We start from the raw sequence: 20,486 nt of genomic DNA, 5'->3' as shown, positions 1-20,486 counted from the left end.
TGTTCTCCTCCTCCCCTTCGTCTTCTTCCTGCGTTCTCCTTCCTTCTCCCTCCTTCCTTGCTCAGTACCCCTAGCCTTTCTGCTGCTTCTAAACCTCATTCCCCAGGACCAGGTGAGCCCCGGTCTAAATCCCTTCTCACTCACTCATTGTTTTTCAAGGTGCTGCCACCAATCTTTCCAGCAGCTCGCTGGAAGCCGACACACAGTAGGCACACAGGTCCAGTGGATTTGATGAGCTCCTGTGAGCGCCGGATCCAGCAAGGCCCTGCAGGGCAGAGGAATAGGAACGAATAAGCTAAAGACAGGTTTTCTTTCCCAGGAAACTCGCGGTCCAGGGAGGAGGCCATGGGCACTCACAGGCTCCTGGGCAGGCAGACCTGACGACCTGGGACCAGCTCGGGGAACCCCTCTGATGTGCAGCACAGCAGCCCAAAGCCGCTGGGCCCGGGCCAGGGGTGCCCACTCCCCGGGGCTCACGCTGGCAATGGTGGGGCCAGACCCGGTCTGTGAGCTGCCAGGGAAACGGCAGCCACAACTGAACAGCAGAGAGGACGAGCAGATGCAGGGGTGCGAGGCGGCAGTTCCAGGCACTGTGGCATCTCTGAGGCTCCTGACACACCCCCAAACTCTCTCACCGTCCACCGCCTTTGAAGCGGGCACCAGCAACTCCAGGCCGCCCTGTGGGGTGCAGCGCCCTCCAGAGGATGGAAGGGTCATTGCTCTTACCGGGCTCGCCTGGAGTCTCCAGGTTGAGGTCCTTCTTCCCTGTGCTGGGAGGAGGGTCAACCATCCAGAGAGGTGCCGTCCAGCAATACTGTGAAGCACCCCTCCCCTTACCTCTCCTCAGCATTCCCCATCTTCCCACAGACCCCAGACACAGAGTTACACATTCTCCCTACGACCCTTCCCAGCTCGCTGTGTGGAGCTGTCTCACCAAGGTGCAAAATTCACAGTGTACATAAGACTTTATGTGGCAGCTCTACCAGGAGGAAGTCAACTTACAGCCAGAAAGGCCTTTGTTAGGAGTGAAATTCCCACATGACTCAGGGATCCAGGCATCCACTTCTGGGCAGCATGGGATGCACCCATTCTCCTCTTATGCAAGGCAAGCAGGACTGTGCGACTCCTCAACCATCAGCACCCCACTTCTCAGAGGTTAAGTGTGGTAAGACGGATCCAGAGTTCACTGCTTAAGCGAAGCAGTGAGGGCCCAGTGGCCTGAGTGCCCTGCACACAGAGCAAAGGAGAAAAGTGATGGCCAGCCCTGGCCCGGCCCCAGCCCTCTGCAGCCATTGCAAGCACTCCTCAGTGCTCCTAAGCCGTAGGCGGCAGGCAGCCAGGGGACCCTGCTTCAGTCCCCCTGGCACCCGCCTCCCCGGCAGGATCAAACCTTTATGGTAGTTTTGCCAAGGGAGGCCACCTCAAGAAACGCTTTTTAGGGACACAGCGATTGATCAAGTACAGTCCCTGCCCTCAAGGAGTTTTGAGTCCATTAACCAAATGTCAAACCAAACGTCCACACCACACTGCCCTCTTGCACCCACACGGAGCCGGCTGCTAGGTCACCTCACTCTGCCTCTCACATGGCACGCAGCCTTGGAATCCGGGAGCCCGTGACCCCTCACCCCACCCCAAGCCAACAGAGTTGGTATTCTATTTGACACTAGACCCCAACCCTTTGAGATAGGCAAGACCTGCCCATCAATCTCTAGAACATTCCCAAATCCACTCAGGTCCCCACCTCTCCACCCTAATCCTAGACAGCATCACCTCTCTCTGCACTGTGGTTTCATCTCTTCCCCGTCCCTCTAGGCCGTTGTACACAGATCAGCAAAAATACTCTTCGAAAGGCTTAAACCTTGATGACTCCCCTTCAATGGCCCCCTACCTTCTACTCTGGCACCCTTCTCCGCTCAGCCGCTGGGTTCCAGCCTTCTTTCAGCTTCTCTACAGTCTCATCTCTTGCTGTCTCAGGACCCTGCTCCTGCCCTGCCCTCTGCCAGGAACGACCCACCCCAAGCTCCCTTTGCAAAGCTGGCTCTTTCTTAGCCTTAAGGCTCTCAGCTTCCATGTCAACTTGCTCGGAGAGGACTCCCCAGCCCACACCCCACAATTACAGGCTCCCACAGCTCCCCATTGGTTCACTCCCTGCCCTCATCGCAGTCTGTATTTTATTTACACTCCTGTTTACTCCTTTTAGACACACCGCACCAATGAGAATGTAAGCTGCACAAGAGGCAGCACGTATCATTGTATGCCCAGCATCTTGCTGCACATAGTAAGCACTCAAGGAATATTGGAATCAATGAATGAAAGGGTCCCCTGCCATAAGAGAGATGGAATGAGGGCTCAGAAGAACTTCTAGGAGAACCCAAGGCAAAAATATAGTAAGATTTGGACATGCAAAGGTGCTGAGGAGGGAAAGGAGGGTGTGGCTGAGGCAGCCCTGAGTGGGCAAGTTTGACCCTGTGAACAGTGAGGGGAGAGGAAGGAGAGGTGGTCCTGGAGGGCTCTTGGGGTTATTAACAGCGGAGCAGAAAGGCTCATGGAAGGTGGACTGCAAGGCAGAGGTGGGTGCGGGGACCTGAGAGGAGCTAATATAGTCATCCCGGAGAGAGTGGCAGAGTGACCAGAGCCGGGACCAGCACAGGCGATGGGGAGAGACGAGGCCATAGACAGGAGACCGAGGCAGAGCCTGCCTCAGGCCCTATCAATTCCCATCCTTGTTCCAGCAGGACAGCAGAAAGAAACGGAGACGGGGGAAACAGAAGAACTTGGGCTGCACTGTCGCCCATTATATCCCACCCCTCCCCAATTCTGTCTCTTCCCTTTCCTTTCTTCCACTTGAAGGATCCGTCCTGAGGTCTCATTTGCGGCGGTCGGTGAGCATCCCAAGGCCCTCGGAGGAAGCGCAGGCTCTCGTCGCACGGTCTGGGCGGTGGCCGCCCTTCTTTTCCGCCCTGGGTCTAGGAGCCCTTGATGAGGTTCGGGCGCCACCTAGTGGACAGAGCTGGAAGGCGCGGCGTGGCCACACCCTGCATCCTGCTACGGCGGGGCGAAATTACGGCGACTCGACCCTGAAACTTCTTGGCCATCCGGAAGGCCTAGAAAGCTGGGAAAGCTCAAAGCACAGATCCTGAACACGGCTGCCCCGTCTACACGCTCGTATAGCTCTGTCAGAGTATTCGAGTGGGCAGTTTGGGACAGAAAAAGCAGAGGGTCCTGCGGAAAGTCTTCTGAGTCCCCTGGAAAGGGGCAGGCCCTTGACTGAGCTAACATTTATAAAGCATTTACGAGGTGCCAGGCTTGGGGCTAAATGTTTTGTGAGCGTTCATTACTTCACTGTATTGGTGGCGGCGGAATCAAGACGCAGAAGCGGCGGCTGCTGGGGTGGTGGGTGCGGGGCTGGGGTTTGAACCCAGGCGGCCTCAGCCACGTTCTGGGCCTGAATCACAAAGCTATAAACGCCCGGCCGCAGTCACCTCGCAGATAGTTAACCCAGAAGCCTCCAGACTCCTGTTCTAAACTCCAGTTTGTCAGCAGTTCAAGGCTCTGTCCCAAAAGAAGCTGTGAAAATGGGCTCGCCCATGACTTTTAGGTCACCGCCTTCTTTTCATCATCCAGCGGCCCCAGTGGTGGGACCGGCCCATCCATCACGCTCCACACCAGCCCCTGGCTTCCTCTCCTGCAACTGCTGTGGCCTCTCTGTCCGGATTGGACGGGTTTAACTCCCGAGGCAGAAACCTGGTTCCTGGGAGGCAGGATATAAATTATGGGGGTCATCTTAAAGCCCAGCTTCCTAGTGCACGCCTTCCATCCCCCTCCCCCTACCCTCATCCCTGTCCCACCCCAGATGTGGTGACAGGGGGGACTTGCCACACCCAGATGGTGAAATCCGAACACTCAGGAAGAAGCTCAAGGTCCAGGAAACCCCCGGCTTTGGTGAAAAGCGCAGGAGTTTGAGGGCCAGGCTGGCCATTCTCCCCTTAAGAAGCTTGGGTTTCTGGAGACATTGGCGCCTCCACTTCCTCGTCTGTATCATAGGAGTGGCTCGGCGACTGGCAATTAGTTCATGCTCCATATGTATTCCTTTATTCTCCCCTGAAAAAACAGACTGCGATTCTGCCGACTCAAATGGCTTTCTTTTTTCCATTTTAAACCAAGACATGCATTTAGAGACATTGCTCTCTGTTTTGGAAAAAAACAAAATACAACTGTGCAAGCCCAATGATTCAATGACCCCTGACCCTTGGTCTCAGTGCCAGGGGACGATGGGGCAGATGCACTGCAGCAAACGAAAACGCACACCCCATCAAGATGACCTCTAACCCATGGTCCCATGTGGGGCGCAGCCCGAGTGCTGCCAGATCTTCTAATTGTTTTCACAAACACCAGAATTTTACTAGAATTTTTGATTTTAGAAAAATCTTCTGGGGCTGGCACCATGGCCAACTGGTTCGCACACTCTGCTTTGGCAGCCCAGGGTTTTGCTACTTTGGATCTTGGGCACAGACCTAGCACCACTCATGAGGCCATGCTGAGGCAGCGTCCCACATAGCACAGCCAGAAGGACCTACAACTAGAATATACAACTATGTACTAGGGGGCTTTGGGGAGAAGAAGAAGAAGAAGGAAAAAAGAAGATTGGCAACAGATGTTAGCTCAGGTGCCAATCTTAAAAAAAAAAGTCCTGATGGTTAAGTTTCCCTGATTAACCATCTTTTAAAAAAAAGAGAGAGAGAGAGAAAGAAAAATCTTTTGATATCTTAAGCATTGACTCCATCTCTTTGCCAATTCAGTGTTACCAAACTAGGCAGGTCTGTGGGCTGAATGAAGCATACAAGTCGCCAGTGTGCACAGGTCTTTCCTGTGAGCACTTTTATGGTTTAGTCAAATTTAATTATCAGGGGAGACTTTGAAGACCTTCCTGTCCCCACTGTCTGGTTCTCGCCCTTCCTTCCATCCCCATTAAAGACTGACTCTGCCACACGCCCCCTGAGTGGCCACCTGGGTCTCCCACAGCAGGTTCTGTATTTGCCTCCACCAACTACAGTACTGTGAGGTGACTTTTCTTGGGTAAAGTCCTGTGTCCCTCAGGAGACAGTGAGCTGCTCCAGATCGGCTCCATGCTCTGCTCTTTGTATCCTCCCCCTGCCTAACTCGAGACTCCATCCTTGTTGGTTATTGATAACAGTAACAGCCCAGAACACTCACCGCCCTGAATGCTAATCTCTTTAGACACCCTGTTGATCTTTCTCACTGGCAACCAGCAAAGGAGGCAGGACCGCATTTACATATCATGCCTCAACACCATCTTTGAACATGGATCTCAAACTGGGAATTAGAAATGCCGGGTTCTCTCTCTAATTGTTCTGCCACCTGGTATGACGATGCGTTGGTAAGTCCAACCTAACAGCCTTCAGAAACACTAGCTCTTGACATCGCTTTGTAGCTCTATATCTGGTCAATGAGTAGCCATGAGGACGGTCATAGTTTGGGCTGCCCTAAAAGCAGCTCCTGAGACAAGAATTTGGCTGCAAATTATTTACGTGTGAGCTGATGCCAGGAAGCACCAGCAGGGGATGAACGAAGGGAGACAGGGAAGGGGAGAGCCAAGAAAAGGGTTCAGTGAGCGGGTCACTGCCATAGCCAACTGGCGCTTTGTCCCACTGCGGGGCAAAGAAGCTGGGCTATTTATCTCCTATTTCCCACCCCTCGTTGGCTGAGGGTCACTCCTGGGGTGTTAGCTCCCGGCACTCCCGGCGTGCTCTGTGGGCCCCACGTGCTCCAAGGTCACAGAACACCCTCAGCAGGGAGATGCAAGCAGACAAGATGCAGGAAGGTCCTCAGTGACCCCCAGGTGGCCAAGGGGATATAAATAGGATCCTACAGAATCTACTGCAAGAACGCTGCCTCTAGAAAACCCAACACCTCGACAGAAGCCCATCTTGACTCAGAGGATAAATTACACTTTCAAAGCACAGGCCGCTGGCTCAGTGGGGATTTCCAACACTCCTGTGACAGACATGGGGTCATTATTATTTGCCCTAATTTACAAATAGGGGAAATCAAGTGTTTGCCCAAAGTCATATAACTGGTTACAAACTCCAATTTGTAGGTTTGATGAAATTCATGTTACTAAACAGAGGGTAACTAAACATTTTACTAAAGTAACAGGGAGTTACTTTAAATAGCAAAGCATTTACTCCTTTAAAATTATTTTGAAACTTTTAAAGTTGATTTCCGTACAGCTTTTCGGGAGTTCGTTTTTGTCTTGTGCTTGGTGTCGTCTGTCCTTCTGTGGTTGTGTGGTCGGCTCTGCTACAGTAATGCCATACTCAGTGTCTGCCATATTCTGTCCCCTCACAGTGTCATGAGACCCGAATGCCCTTTCTGACACTTACTCTTGCAACCTCTACACTTCACTTTTATTTATGTAAAATTATTTTCTGGACACTGACAAGATATTATTGTTAATAAAATTAAGTTAAAACAGAAACCATGGACACACCATTTAAGCTGACCTTCCTTGTTCAGTAGATTAGAGAAGCACAATGAATTTTCATCAAAAATTACCTAAATGCAAGGTTGTTGCCAATAAAAATGGTTTCATCCTGATCAAAGACAATGGCTGTGTTCCATTGCCTGTTTTAGAGATATTTTCCAAATTAATGTGCCTGCTTTGTGTCTGCAGTGAGAAGGGACTTCTATGGGGAAAAGTTAATGAGGCCAGAAGGCCCCAACAAAGCAGATTCTGTAAAAATTCCCAATCCAGAGGTGGAAACAAACTTTCTGCAAAAAATGCCTTGCAGTTTAGACCTCTATGGCATTGTGGCTGTGGCCCTAGTAATACCATTGCTGTCCCAGGATTGCAGATTTAGAAGTGATTTATTCAGTGCCCTGGAGGGAAGGGATATCTCCTGACCTCAGACAGAGCAGCCGGACCACAGCTGGCAGTGTGGGAGGACACGGTGGAACCAGAGACAGTGACTTTTCCACCTCAGCAAACACAGTGAAGACTTCAAAGCGAACCCAACCAAAGCTTGCCCTGTGCTCAAAACGCCTCCCAAAGAAATGCCATCTGCAGATTCTGTTTCAGTGTTATTTGTTCTCTCTTCCAGACACGGACTCACCAGGGATGCTGAGCGCCTCCACTGAGCACTTGTAAAACACACTGTTGAAGACCCAGTTTGAAAACCAGCCCCACCGCCTGCCAGCAGCATGACCTTGAGTAATTGCTTACATTCAGTTTCCTCTTAGGGTCTTTAGGACCACCACCAAGTGATCAGCATGGTGCCAGGAACACACGATAGTGAAAACACTATCATAGTTCACAAACTGGGCCCCGGACACAGAGGGCAAGGGGAGATGAAAGAAGGAGGCAGACCACTCCAGACTGGTAGGTGACAGTCTTAACAAGCAAGGAAACTAACTTACAAGGCTTGTCTTGGGTGGCCGCAAGACACACAGATCTTCACATGCCTCACCAGAATCTTAACGGTTTATGTAGAGGCTTTACACATTCAGTCCAGATGGTCTGAACAACACCTTACTCTCTCAAGACTGCGTCCTTGAAACAGCTGCTAGCGGGAGAATAGTAGGCAGAACATACGTTCCAAGGACAGGGGTTGGGGTGAGGGGCCTCCGATGGCCTGGGTCCAGCTTGTGGGTCAACCAGCAGACACATTCTCCTGATGACCTCCTCCAACACATATGCTAATTATTGCTGAGTTTTGGCTCTGCACCATAACAAATAGGCAATAAATGGCAGCAAATTCTCGCCATCTTCAATCTCAAAAGCTCTTCTCTTGCTCAGCTCTGTTTGTGCCGAGAGCATGGTCTAAGAGGGCTTCTGTGAAATCCTTTGAGCTAGTCATATCACCTCAGTGAACATGGTTGTCTTCTATAGGGACAACCTCACAATGGATTGTTGAAGAAGAAACTCTGCGGAACGATGGAAAGAATCCTTAGATTATTTTCCGCCTGTCTTGAGACCTACGGCTTTCTGTCCTACTCCTCCATGCCTCCATCAGTTGTACAGGATGAAGGCAGAGTTTGCAACCCCCAGGAAGAAACGTGTCACCATGATGAAGAGCAACTTTGAACTCCACCTTGGCAGAAGTCTTCAGCAGACTACTGCACCCTTGAGCCTCAGTTTCATCAGTGGTGATATGGGGCTAACAGTACCCACCCTAGAGGATCAAGATGACACACAGAAAGTGCCTAACTATAGACACACAAATAAGTCCTGGCTACGAGCATGTCTAGCACATTGTTTTGTTGGAGCCAATTTCCTTTCTTCCAGTTTCACATCACTATGCGACTTGCCAAGTTCCACCCCAAACCCATGGATTATCCCTGCTTCACTGGATGGGAGCTTCATCATTTTGCTTGTTTGTTCACATTCCCTTGGCTGATGGTCATGGGATTGAAAGTCAAACGATGTTGCTTCTGTTCCAGATCCAATTATCAACTTACTGCGTGAGCACAGGAGATTTTCTCTTCTGTAAAACTTGGGAGGCTGAATGCTAGGTGACTCCAAATTTCCCTTTCAGAGCTAATTTTCTATCCTAAACAGGAAATCGAGAAAACCAAATACCACACAGCCACAACACTCTCAGGCTTACAAAACACTTCCATATTCACTCCACCTAATTTTGTGACCCAGAACCAGGCAAGGAAAGGGTTACTAAAAATCTGATCGATAACCAACATGGTCTGTCAAGTATTTTCCAGACAAGGAGAAAACTAAATGCACTATTTTTCAGAGGTGGATGTCCCTGTTTTTGCAGATGCTGCCATCCTACAGTGAAACTAACATGGTTGCAGCAAGACCCCTGCAAATTGCTCCAGCTCTAAGTGTCCAAAAGTTACCATGGACCCATTATGTAGTGATACGTTCCCTGAGCTCATTATATAATGGCATGTTGCATTGAACCTGTCATGTAATGGTACCTTGACCTTGTTATGTAATGGCAGGTTACACTGAACTCATTACGTAATGGTATCTTGACTTTGTTATGTAATTGCATGTTACATTGAACTCATTATGTAATGACCTGCACATGTGTCCTGACTGGGCCCAGTTGTTACACAATTGTAACATATCCTCTGCACTTTGGTGTATAAAGTCTTCATCAGCACTAAGTTCGGGGGGACACTGCTTTGGGAGCTATCCCCAGCGTTCTCCATTGCTTGTACAAGCAATAAACCTTTTTCTTCACCCACTTCAGCCTTGGTTGTGCCTTTTGGCTCTGCACTTGCCAAGAGACAGACCCAGAGTTAAGTTACAATTCCATCTTAAAAAATGCCTTGTGAGGTTGTTCCCTTACAATGCAGAGGACAACCATGTTCACTGGGATGCTGCAGCTGGCTCAAAGTCTTCCTCCAAGTGCACACGAGAGCCGGAGTCAGTTCTAGGTTTACTGCTCCTCAAACCCCATACTCCTTCTGCTATATTCCTCTTATTAAAAATAACAAAAACTGATTTGAAAGGTCATGAAAAACTCACACACAGAACAAAACTTGGCAAGCCTTCCTTTTCATAGACTGAGGGCTGAGAAGCACCCAGATGCCAAGCTTTGTGGTACAAGTCCCACAGCACAGGAGCTAGGCTGGCATCTATAGAGATAGCTAAGCAGTGACAAGACTCAAGGCCACTGTTTCCCAGTATAGAAGCCTCTCGACGCACAGAGAAGATCCACATACCATTACCTTAAAGCCTAGTTCTGTCAAGTTAACTTGATGGCTTTCATACTTCCCTGAGAAGCAGCCATTTTGGAAAGGGCGTTTATTACCGATCCCCCTGCCTTGTGTACACTTTCTGAGTACACTGTGCAGAACTGTGCAAGCCCCATTTTTGCCAAGGCAAAGTGTCTAGAGCAGGGATTCTCAAACTTTACGTGCATTAAAATCACCAGGGGCTTGTTAAAACAGATTGCTGGGTGTTGGGGTGAGGCCCAAAGTCTTTGCATTCCCAACAAGTTCCCAGGTGGTGCTGACACTGCTGGTCTGGCGACCACACTTGACCACCACTGGTCTACAGAGAGCAGCCATATTCAATCCTTCCTTGAAATCCCCATCATGGGTCCACGTGTTCTACTGTTTCCTTATTAGGTGAAGGGACACAAGTGGCTCTCTTCCCCACCATGAACACCTAGAATCATGACATAGAAGTGGCAATGTTTTGCTTGCCATTTCAACAACAATAATGACGCATGTGAATTTGGCTTCCAACCCTCCAAAAGTAGTAGAGGAGAGGGGTTTGTGAGATTCTGAAAAGCTGAGAGAGATTACTTGGGGAACATCTGGGCTGTTTCTCTGCTGTCTCCCCGTAAGTCCTAAGATTTGTTCAAGAAGCAGCAGTTAGATGTCTACAAACATTTCCTTACAAGTAAATTCAAAGATGGTTAAAGTTTTCAAGTAATAAACACCTGAGTAGATTGAAAAATAAAAAGGTAGCTTCTTTCTCAACTCCAGCAGGACCCGCCCTGTCACTGGCAGCTGCGTGTCCCATAGATACAGTGACCACACAAATCTGGGCTCTTCAGAGAGTCAATGGGTGCATTATTAATAATTGTGGAGGGACTGTTGCAGGCAAACGAGATCCAGGTATAGGATCCGCCCACCAAGAAGGAACCCAGAAAGAAGCAAGGAAAAGGGCTCTAACTGACCTTATGGAGCCACCTCACTTCTACTAAGTTCTGAATCTTGGCTTTGTCAGTTGCGGACTTTCAGCAGGTGTGTGAGGGTGTGTCTTATATGTGTTCTTTGCCTTCTAATTTTCAGCTGACCTGCGATATGAAGGTGGCAAGGTGTTTTTCCAGAAGGCTGGAATTTGAGTTTGTTCACTCATTTATTCTAATCACTTCATGTCATAACTGGCTTTTACACTGGTACCAAGCCCACTGATAGTGGCCAACACTGGCTGGTTTTGACATATGCTTTCCTCGCTATGGGCATGGCAATGACATCAGAGGGAGGCTCAGATGCCCACTGCCTGGCTAAGCATCACCCAGTGGTCTTCATCAAAGACTTGCTTCAAATCTTCATCCCTGCTTAACTCAGATGAGCAAGATCAATCCTCTCCCAACTATGGATTCCCTTCCGGCTCCTGGAAGGGGTACCTTCATCTGGTCTTTTCATCTCTCTTTTTCCTAGGCCAGAAGACATGAACTGGCAGCTGACAAGACAGAAATGGCCAAAGAGGCAGTTTATAGGAACCACATAGTTTCTTGTACCACCATGTAAAAATTGAGTGTTTTCATATAAAAAAATACAAATTCCAGACAAAATTGACTTTTTTAAAAAAAATCAGAGAATCCGGTGACAACACCAGGACCATCTGGTAAGGGGTGGGAGGCAAGGAAGAGCTGTAGAAGAGCAGAGTCATGAAGGAGCTAGAAGAGGAGACAAGACCACGGGAATTAAAGGAGCGAAAGCAGCCCCCAGGGAGAGCCAGGCTGTAGCTGGGCATCACGGTGCTGTGGGCAACAATTAAGAAAATGCCTTTGTACTTGTCAAGGAGGTTCGTTAAAATTTTACTAAATGTGTAGAAGATGGACTGCAAGGTGTTAAAAAGGGGAGCGGACAGGACTACAATTAGTCAGGACAGGACTAAACAGCAAGAGATTCGGCTTCAAAATTAATATCCACTTAAAGAGAGTGAGTGGTTGTAAAAGTTAGAATTTTGCTACGATAAAGATATGTTTGGCAGCAGCAAGAGAATTGCTAATGCAAAGGAATGAATGAGTGCACCAAGGGGCAAAGGCATAGTCATAGTAACAACATCCCAGAGGAAATCAGAGGGACGAAAGGACAAGTTCAGATAGAGATGCTGGCGGAGAATGGAGGGGATGCTCTTGAGTGTGTCAGTCAAGTTCTCAGCCACGTCATGCACCCAAAGGGCATGGACGGCATCGCCAGGCATATGGTTACCACCCTTTCCTGGAGGCACACTCTTGAGAAAAGGCTGCATTTGGGCACACAGAAAATAGTGCTCTAATACTGGTCTTATTTGTCAAAAAAGTAAACGAATATTTTTTGAGCAATTAGTGTGAACTAGTAGGAAAAAACCTAACACTTCAGTGCATACTTTTATAAACTTTATATATAAATGTGACAGAAGCACCAAGTTTAAAGGAATCCTTACAGAAACCCAATAAATACCTGCGATGTATTTAACTAAGGAGAACAATAGCTAAGATGTAGACATGTACATCTCCAAATGCTTGATCAAATTGAAAGAGCTCTGAGTCAATAATAAAATCATGCACTGTAGGTTCATAAATGTATGTAAAATTGTTTCTTATAAGCATTTTAATAAAGTTCTATGTAAAGTCAAATGTCACAACAATTATATAATGAATGACGTAGGGAACTTTTAACTACAAATACAAGACATCAGGAATACATTCATTTTTTGCTTTATTAAAATAAAACTACATTTCTGTGTTTCTTACAATACATTAAACAGGCATAAAAATCAATGTTTCCAAATAAGTGTCACCCACAAAATCACACAGTGTTATTTTACAGTACCTTATAGTAATTCTCTTTACAACAATCTAACGTTTCTTTGTACAACAGGTAAATAGTTTAACACCTTCCATCAAGGCATTTCAGAGCTTTAGATGTTTAGAAATAAAGTCAAAAGTCTCTTTCAAATGCAATCATTAGCTTGTATTAAACTAAAATGCCAGATGTCAAGTCTTAAGTTCCTAAAAAGAGTGCTTTAAAAAAGATTCACATCCAAATTAAGTCTCATAAACGTCAATGATAGGTCCTATCATTTCTAAACAATAGGACTATCTGTGGATAAAAATCTGCATTCAGTTGTGCAATAATTTCTTCTAGATCTGAATTAAAATCTTATTTACCCCAGTGAGTCCCTGTGTTAATTCTGCTACTTTCGGTGACAAACCCAGGATCATTGATGGCTGATACTTCCATCAAAGGAAAGAGCTCTGCTCTAACTACTTATATTACAGTTTTCTGTGCTTGTTGTCTCCAGGGGAGGAAATATACATCTATTAAATGCGACATTTGATTGTACCAAGTGCATGCAAATTCTGCCTCAGTGCCACATGTTACTGTTTTGCTCCCTTAAACAACTACCTAACATAGTATTTCCCCAAATATTTTCCGTGGGTACTAGCGAGAGGTTCACAGGTGTCCCATAGGGAAATACGGACCTGGGGTTTCAACAGTTTGGAGAAGTGAGGTTAAACAGGCTTGGTTCTGCCGGACCCTGAGCCCTCACTGACCTAAAGTGCATTGTGAGTTTCTAGGAAAGAGGATCTGCGTGCAAATTTATTTTACCAGGAATGCTTTTGCTACAAGACACCTGTGAACATCTCGCAGCACACTCACATGACATGGAGCTCTACGGGGAATGTTTTCCCCTTCAGGTGACTGGAAATCTCACAATCTGAGTTACACTCATTGCAATTCCCAACATATTTTCTCCACTCACCCTCAGGACTTCGGGAGACTCAAGAGATCTGAGAAGGAAGAGTCAGGGCACTTTCTCTGTTACTAGTTCTATGCACTTCACACTAGTTCTTGCCCTTTTTCTTAAAATTTAAGAGAGCAAAGAGTCCTTCCCCTCTTCTGAATTACTTAGGACATTCTTATTTTGAGAGAGTGCAGTTTCATATTGCTTATTATTGGATGTTTTTGTTTGTTTTTTTAACTTAACTCACAGCCTTCCCCTGGAGAGCATGCATTTCAGTTTTATAGAAATGCAATAGAGTAAACTGTCATAAATTATTTACAAGCACCTAATTTGTTTAATCTTACATGGAAGCCATTCGCTTTTGGAAAACAATGAGAATGATCTTTTAGCGAGATAGTGCTATTGGAAGCCTTATTGTGAAGATGCATGTTTTTTCAGTAATGAGGCACTGAAGGATGAGTTGTGCTAAAATAAACTCAAGGGTCAGCTTGTCTGGATGAGCATAACTTTGGTTGAGATTTTTCTTCCTTAAAAAAGGTTTTCAAAGCACCAGTTAATTACAAAAAGCATGCATATTTATTCTCACAGTGAGTTAAGTGGCGAGCGAGCTAGCAAATCATATATACATTGCATTCCCCAAAGCATCTGATTAGATTTCCAGAACACAAACCAACTGAAAGGGAAGATAAAGCCAGAGAAGCCACTGTGTCCTGCTCGGGCTGGTGCGGCAGCAGCTCTTAGCACAAGGGACAGGCAGGGCAGCAATATTCACTAGGAAGTCAGTCCCAACCATGACTTTCCAGCTAAGAGAGAGTTGGAGGAATCCTTGATGTGTAATCTAGGGGACAAATAAATGGGACAAGTGAAGTGTTTATCTGCCCCGTTAAGGAACACTCAAGGGGATAAGTAAGCCTCCCTGCAGCCTACAGAAGAAGTGTTCTTCTCTGCTCACTGGTAAAATGGAATGTTGCACGCCGAGGGCCTCCACAGCCGAACTGCCACAACACTGACAAGGGCTTAATGGTACATGAGTGCCCGTAAAGAAAAAACACATCTTAAATGCTGAGTTTGGGAACAATGGAAGAAGATGACAGCAGCACAGCATTATTGCTATGAATGTCACACGCAATACTCCACACAACGTGCAATACCGATTGGCATCCTTCCCTCTCCCGACACACAGGCGACTCGAGATCTGTTAGTGTTTAGATCCAAGCTCATGAAAGTGCAAACTTAAATCTTAAATTCAAAGACGCTATGCAATATTCATCAGGAAAAACTCCTAATTCCATAACACCATGGAGAGCGGGAAGAATAAGCTATTAGAAAACATTTTAATATCACATGATCTTTAAGAAATCACCATTATTACCACAATTAACTAACAACTACACTCCCTGCTCACAAAAAGGCACCTACCCATTATAAACAATTTTTCGTAATTAGTTACCACTATGTGGCATCAGAGTCTAAGCATATAACACATATACATTTTTTAATTTCCATCATTTTTCCTCAAAGCTAAAAATCCATAAATGCCTCCGCCCATTTATCAGTCAGTAGGGCCCCCACACATATTGCACGGGTTGTCCACTGCACAGTTCAAGTGGCTATCAGTGACCCAGACTATGTGCAGTGCACAACCTGCATGCAGTGCATGAGAGCCCTGGGTCAGCAGCCTGTAGTCGCAGCACTTTATGTTGACACAGCCTATCAGGTCAAGCTAATCAAGTAGGGACAGTTGCTATTTGGTTGGAGGATCTCCAAGAAACAGCTGTACCTGTGAGAGGCAGGTACCACCTGAGGGGTGGGAGGGGTACAGACATAGAACAGGAGCTGTTCCTAAATACTTACTGGTCATTTAAAACTCAACGGCACTTTTTTATACGAGCAAAAGTTTTCAAAGTCAGTTTTCTGGCCAAATTTACCCTGAATTTGCCAGCCAAATTTTCTTCCTGATGTTAGCTATTTCATCACATGATCTCTCTTCCTGACCTAAACTACTTGCGTTTTCATGTAGCCCTTAAAATGCTTTCTAAATCTGACTGCAAAGGGCAGCACAGTGACCTCTGGGTGCGATGTACATCAGCCCAGCCATTCGTAAAGCACTTTGGAATGAAACGTGTTCCCATTTAAAATTTAGCTACTATTGACAAAGATGAAACTGAAAAAAACAGTCACTGGATAACAACTATTTTTAAAGGAAAATCAGAAAATATACCAACAAACTACCCGACAGCATTAAGTATACTACACAAGATTCAGTTCTAAAATACAACTACGTTTTTGTGTCCATCACAGTAATTAGTCCTTAACAGTTGTACTTAAAATGTAAATCTTTAATAAACTCCAAAATAATTTTTTGAGATTCATTTTGTAATCTACTGATTATGAATTGCAAATGGAGGCTGAGGGCCCCCCAAAGTGTCAGCTGTAGGCTGCTGTGTCATCGCAGGGTTGGGATGATCACAGATCCACAGAGGGGAGAAGGCACTTGTCTTCCAGGAGGTCACATCAGGACAGGTCAGGCCTGACCACATGACGGCACCTTCCACTCTTGAGCCCGAGGCTGGAGCCCACGAGGGACTCATCCCACGCCCTTCACCTGCCGGCGGTGCAGGAGTTACCTACAGCACCACAAAACTCAGGATGTATTCTAGGAGTTTTTGCCGGTTACAGTGAGGTAGAAAAGTGCTGCTGAGTTCTAACACAGACACTCTCTTTTGTTTGGTCTCTTTGAAAACCTAGAGAGAAAGTTTAGATTAAATTAAAGACAACAACAAAAAAGAGACGTTTCTGTCACCAACACTGACTTGTGTCCTAGACCCCAAAAGGCAGTAAGACACATAAACCCATAGCCTGGCTTTAAGTAGATGTACGTGTGGGTGCATGCAAGTATGGGGTGGGGGGGGGCTAGGGGTGCAGGTATGGTGTTTCTGCGAGTAGAGTTCAACCAGCATACTATGTTAGAATAAAGTCACAAAGAGTCCCTTACAAAGGCCACTAGCACCTCCACGAAACTCATGTCTCACATGATATGTGCAGGTGACCTGAGGATACTTCTAGAAATACGGGTAAAAACACAAGAAAATAACTGAAAATCATATGGTATAATTAATATCCCTGCCAAAGTGTACTGCCATCTTGAAACTCATTGAACCTTATTATATATAAACAGTTCTGGAATGAAAATGAAAACCAGGAAAATTCTGGAACATTCAAATAAATCTGTGCTGATGCGCCTCACCTTCAGCATGCCCCTTCCCCCATAATGCCCAGAAATGCCTTCATGATAAACCCAGCAGGAACTCTCGGGGTCCACCCCCACACAAAGGGGGCTCAAATAGACCAGATCTAATGGAAAGAGAACAGAAGGTAACACACGCTCTTATACCACCAGCAGTGGACACTTACCCCAACATCCTTAAACATTTTCACAGCATTCTTCACAAGACAATATGTGGCACTCTCAGCTGTAGAGAAAGAATAAGACCCTGTCAAATGTTTAGGGTCAGCAAAACACGAAAACCCCCATTTCCACAGTAAGGAAGTGTGGGAGGCTCTGAAGAGGAGTAGAGCAAGTCAGTGGACTGGGGTCAAGATCCATTTCTGCAACTGGTGACCTGTGAGGTCCCAAATGATTTGCCATTTCTTTAATCCTACTTTGTCATCTTTTAAGGAAAAAAGAGAGAGAAGTTGAGAGAGAGAGAGAGAAAGAAAAACCTGAAGAGAAGGAAGGAAGGAAAGAGAGAGAGGAAAGAAGGCAAGGAGAAATACCTAAAACATCCATCCTGAAGGCTTTTTGTGAGAATGAAACAAGACAGAGTAGAATTTCTTTAAACTGCACAGTGATGTACAGACGATTCCTGCATCCGTGGAAGCAGGCCGAGCACAAATCTAGAGGTGGGAAAACAACAGCTCTAAACCCAGGCTTGCCCCTCGCTACTCTGTGATCTGGGAGAGTTTCCTCAACTCTAAGTGAGGTGATGATGAAATATCTATCTCTACAGAGAGAAAGAGATCGCCACATATATACCTAGAGATGGACTATCTTTAGAACACTTTGCTTCTAAAAATTAGTGATTCAAAGTAGTTTCAGTCCTAAACCATAACTGTATAAAATGCTCCTCCCACCCGAGTCACATGTCTCACATAAGAGACAATACACCAAGTGCTGGCCAGGATGGGGAGCACTGAAACGCACACTGCAGCTGGGGATGCAGACTGGTGCACCCCTTAGGAGGCGCTGGGCAGCACCCACTAAAGCTGCACACGCCTCACCCCTGTGACGAGGGAACTCTCCTCCTAGATCCATCCCAAGATAAGCGCGTACAAATGTTCACTCGAAGACATATTCAAACACCTTCAGAGCAGTACTATTCATAGTAGCTCTGAACTTCAAACCCAAATATCCACCAATGATAGATATGAATAAACAAAACATGATAATTATTTACACCGTGAAATCCTACAAAGCAGCAAAAATAACTACATGTAACAACATGTGCAAATTTCACTTATAATGTTAAGTGAAAAAAGTCAGACATGAGGTTATATAACTGTGTCATGTAATTTATATAACATATCAAGACAGATTACAGTAGAAATCTATGCATTCCAGGTCAGGATAATTTTGCATTTTTTTGTCCCCAAGTGTCTATAATTAGCAGATCTCTGTAATCAAAAAAGGCATAGCTTTTAAAAGAAGCCAAAACTGTGACACACATACCATATACTGCAACATTTCTTTCCGTTCTGGTGATTAGGTACTTGTGCAGCTTCTGCAGATATTCAGGCTCTGGAACAGGACCACTGAAGTTGTGAATGAAGATGGCAGCGGAGCTATAGGCCTCCAGCAAAGGTCCAAGGAGCCTCTGCAGGAAGCTGAGGAACTGCTGGTGCTCCTTGGACTGGCTCACCTAGGAGTGCAAGATGGGAGACGAAGTCATGGAGAAGGGACAGAAGAAACAAGGCCACTCACAGACAAACATCCTTGGAGAAAAAGTAACTTGAGAAGACAACTTCTCACTGTCACTACACAGAAGCGGCCTATTGCTCCACGTGCACAGAATCTCAGTTGGAAACAATGGCTGGTTTTGAAATGCATTCTTTATTATAATCATTGACTTTTACAGTATTTGAGGTTTGCATTCACTGAACAGCTGCCTAGAGGAAACTGCCATACTTGAATGACATAATTATGACATGTTGTCATCACTGAAAATAGCTGATTCAAAGGCTGGACCCTCCAGGGTTTGAAGCCTGGCTCGGCAGTCACTCAAGTGTGCAAAAAGGCCACCTGGCAAGTCCACCCAGGTCATCTCAGTCTTTCCAAGCCCTCACTTCCTGCCACCCCCACACAGCCTTAGGTCCACAGTCCAGCACAGTGGGGAGTGACCGTGGTGGTGAGAAGGTGCTTTGTAGGGGGGAGGGGGGGCTCTCCCTGTACCCACCCAAAACACGCACGTTCAGATGAGCCCCTCCAGAGTGTGGAAGCAAGATCATTGCCCCTTCCTGAAACTAATAATACCCAAAATGGGAAAACTTCCAAATGTCTTTTGGAATCTCCAGAAGCTATACCTTCTAACTGTGTGCATGTGCGTGTGCATGCAAACTAGGGGTGTTATCCCACTGGAGATGGAGCAATCCACTTAGGGTATTCAGAAAAGATGGGTCATTATTACTAGTTTCTAAAATTGCAAATTAGACAACACTGACTTTTGTAGATCAGAGATAATCTGTTAAAAATCCAAATTTTCTCCTGTGATAGCATTTACTTTAATTGAAAGCAAATAGCTCAACATATGAAATTTGGGGAGGGATGGCAAGACTGAGAATGACTCAAAAAGGGCAATGAGGCCAAGGACAGCTAAATATTGATTTCTCGCCCACACCTGGTGTGGTATTTCCTTGCTTTGGTGACGTCTGAACGAAAATACTGCCTCTTTAGGAGTGAGTGCAGCTGTGGGTGACCAGCTCTGCACCTGTGCACGCTCATGAGAGGCTCATGAAAGGTATCATCTATGGCGTTCACCTTCCTGAATTTTCAGACTCCTCTTTCCTTTTCCATTTACCTATCCCCAAACTGAACAATTCCAGGTGTTAATTCAACTCAAACAGTTTGAGTGTCTTTACTAGGTAGAAAGTACCATAGCTGGTTTGTGGGTGCATGAGATATGAATACAACACCAGAGGCCTAGTTTATAAGAACCTCATTAACCAGTGGCAACATCGACCTCAACTCATCACTGTAATGTCCACTCGAATTCTTCACCAAAGTACCTTCAGGTAGCAATCTCGCTGCTCCTCACCAAAATCACTGTCTTCATCTTCTTCATCGCTTCTCCAAGACAAAGCTTCTGGGAGCTTCTTGTCCCACTGCTGCTCAGTAAGTCCAGGACTAACATCTTCCTGATCATCTTGCTATGCCAAGGAGATGACCAACAGTAAATAAATATGCATGGCCACATAAACACCTGCCCAGCTGGACCCCGGAAAGAGCAGTCTTCTCTCTCTCGCTTCCCTACTCTTCACTGTTCAGCCATTCAGAGTCAACCCACTTCCCTTTCCAAACTCAAAATCATTTGGGAGACAGCAGGGAATGAAAAAAAGAGTTGGGGGCGGGGAAGCTATCAGACAGATCAAATAAAGATAACCTCACCTCTTCTAAATTGACATCTGCTTTCCCAGGCCATAGTCTCTATACTAAATCTACCAAAATTAAAACAAAACCTCAACAGAGAAAAATGCATGTGTGTGAGCTACAAGCACAGTGACACATAAACATCTCATCTTGGACTGCAAACTTCTGAATGTCACAGAATCAAGTCAAGACACATTTTAGACAATACCAGTTACACAAAAGGAACCAAAATATTAAACAATCCCAAAAGACATTTATTCTCCTCATTCTTATTTTTTTCTTTTCATCCGTACTTGACTATATATTGAATGTATTTATCAGTTAAAATAATTGGTAGAAAAGATAAGGAAACAAAGAACAAACTAAATAAAGGAAAGCTACTTTTCT

The 20,486-nt window shown here is 46.0% G+C and overlaps 1 protein-coding gene and 1 long non-coding RNA gene across 17 annotated transcripts in view; one reads left to right on the top strand and one right to left on the bottom strand.

Moving 5' to 3' along the window:
• Nucleotides 1-5,263: 5,263 nt before the first annotated feature.
• LOC138915247 (uncharacterized) lies at nt 5,264-8,565 on the top strand. Its single transcript, XR_011420932.1, has 2 exons — nt 5,264-5,398; nt 7,122-8,565. It is a non-coding gene; the product is annotated as an uncharacterized lncRNA (long non-coding RNA).
• Nucleotides 8,566-12,409: 3,844 nt separating this feature from the next.
• The window catches only part of GPAM (glycerol-3-phosphate acyltransferase, mitochondrial), a 59,605-nt gene continuing 51,528 nt past the window's right edge, over nt 12,410-20,486 (bottom strand). For all 16 annotated transcript variants that reach the window (XM_070220655.1, XM_014733267.3, XM_023639409.2 and 13 more), the window contains 4 exons: nt 19,739-19,879; nt 18,186-18,375; nt 16,871-16,929; nt 12,410-16,200 (listed from right to left, as the gene is read on the bottom strand). In XM_070220655.1, the coding sequence (XP_070076756.1) occupies nt 16,084-16,200; nt 16,871-16,929; nt 18,186-18,375; nt 19,739-19,879 (507 nt within the window). In that variant the 3' untranslated portion in view covers nt 12,410-16,083. The remainder of the gene's footprint in view (nt 16,201-16,870; nt 16,930-18,185; nt 18,376-19,738; nt 19,880-20,486) is intronic.

The sequence above is a fragment of the Equus caballus genome, chromosome 1 (assembly GCF_041296265.1).
Source record: "Equus caballus isolate H_3958 breed thoroughbred chromosome 1, TB-T2T, whole genome shotgun sequence".
NCBI lineage: Eukaryota > Metazoa > Chordata > Mammalia > Perissodactyla > Equidae > Equus > Equus caballus.
Note: the sequence above shows the minus strand (reverse complement) of the source record. Positions and strands in the feature narration are given on the sequence as shown.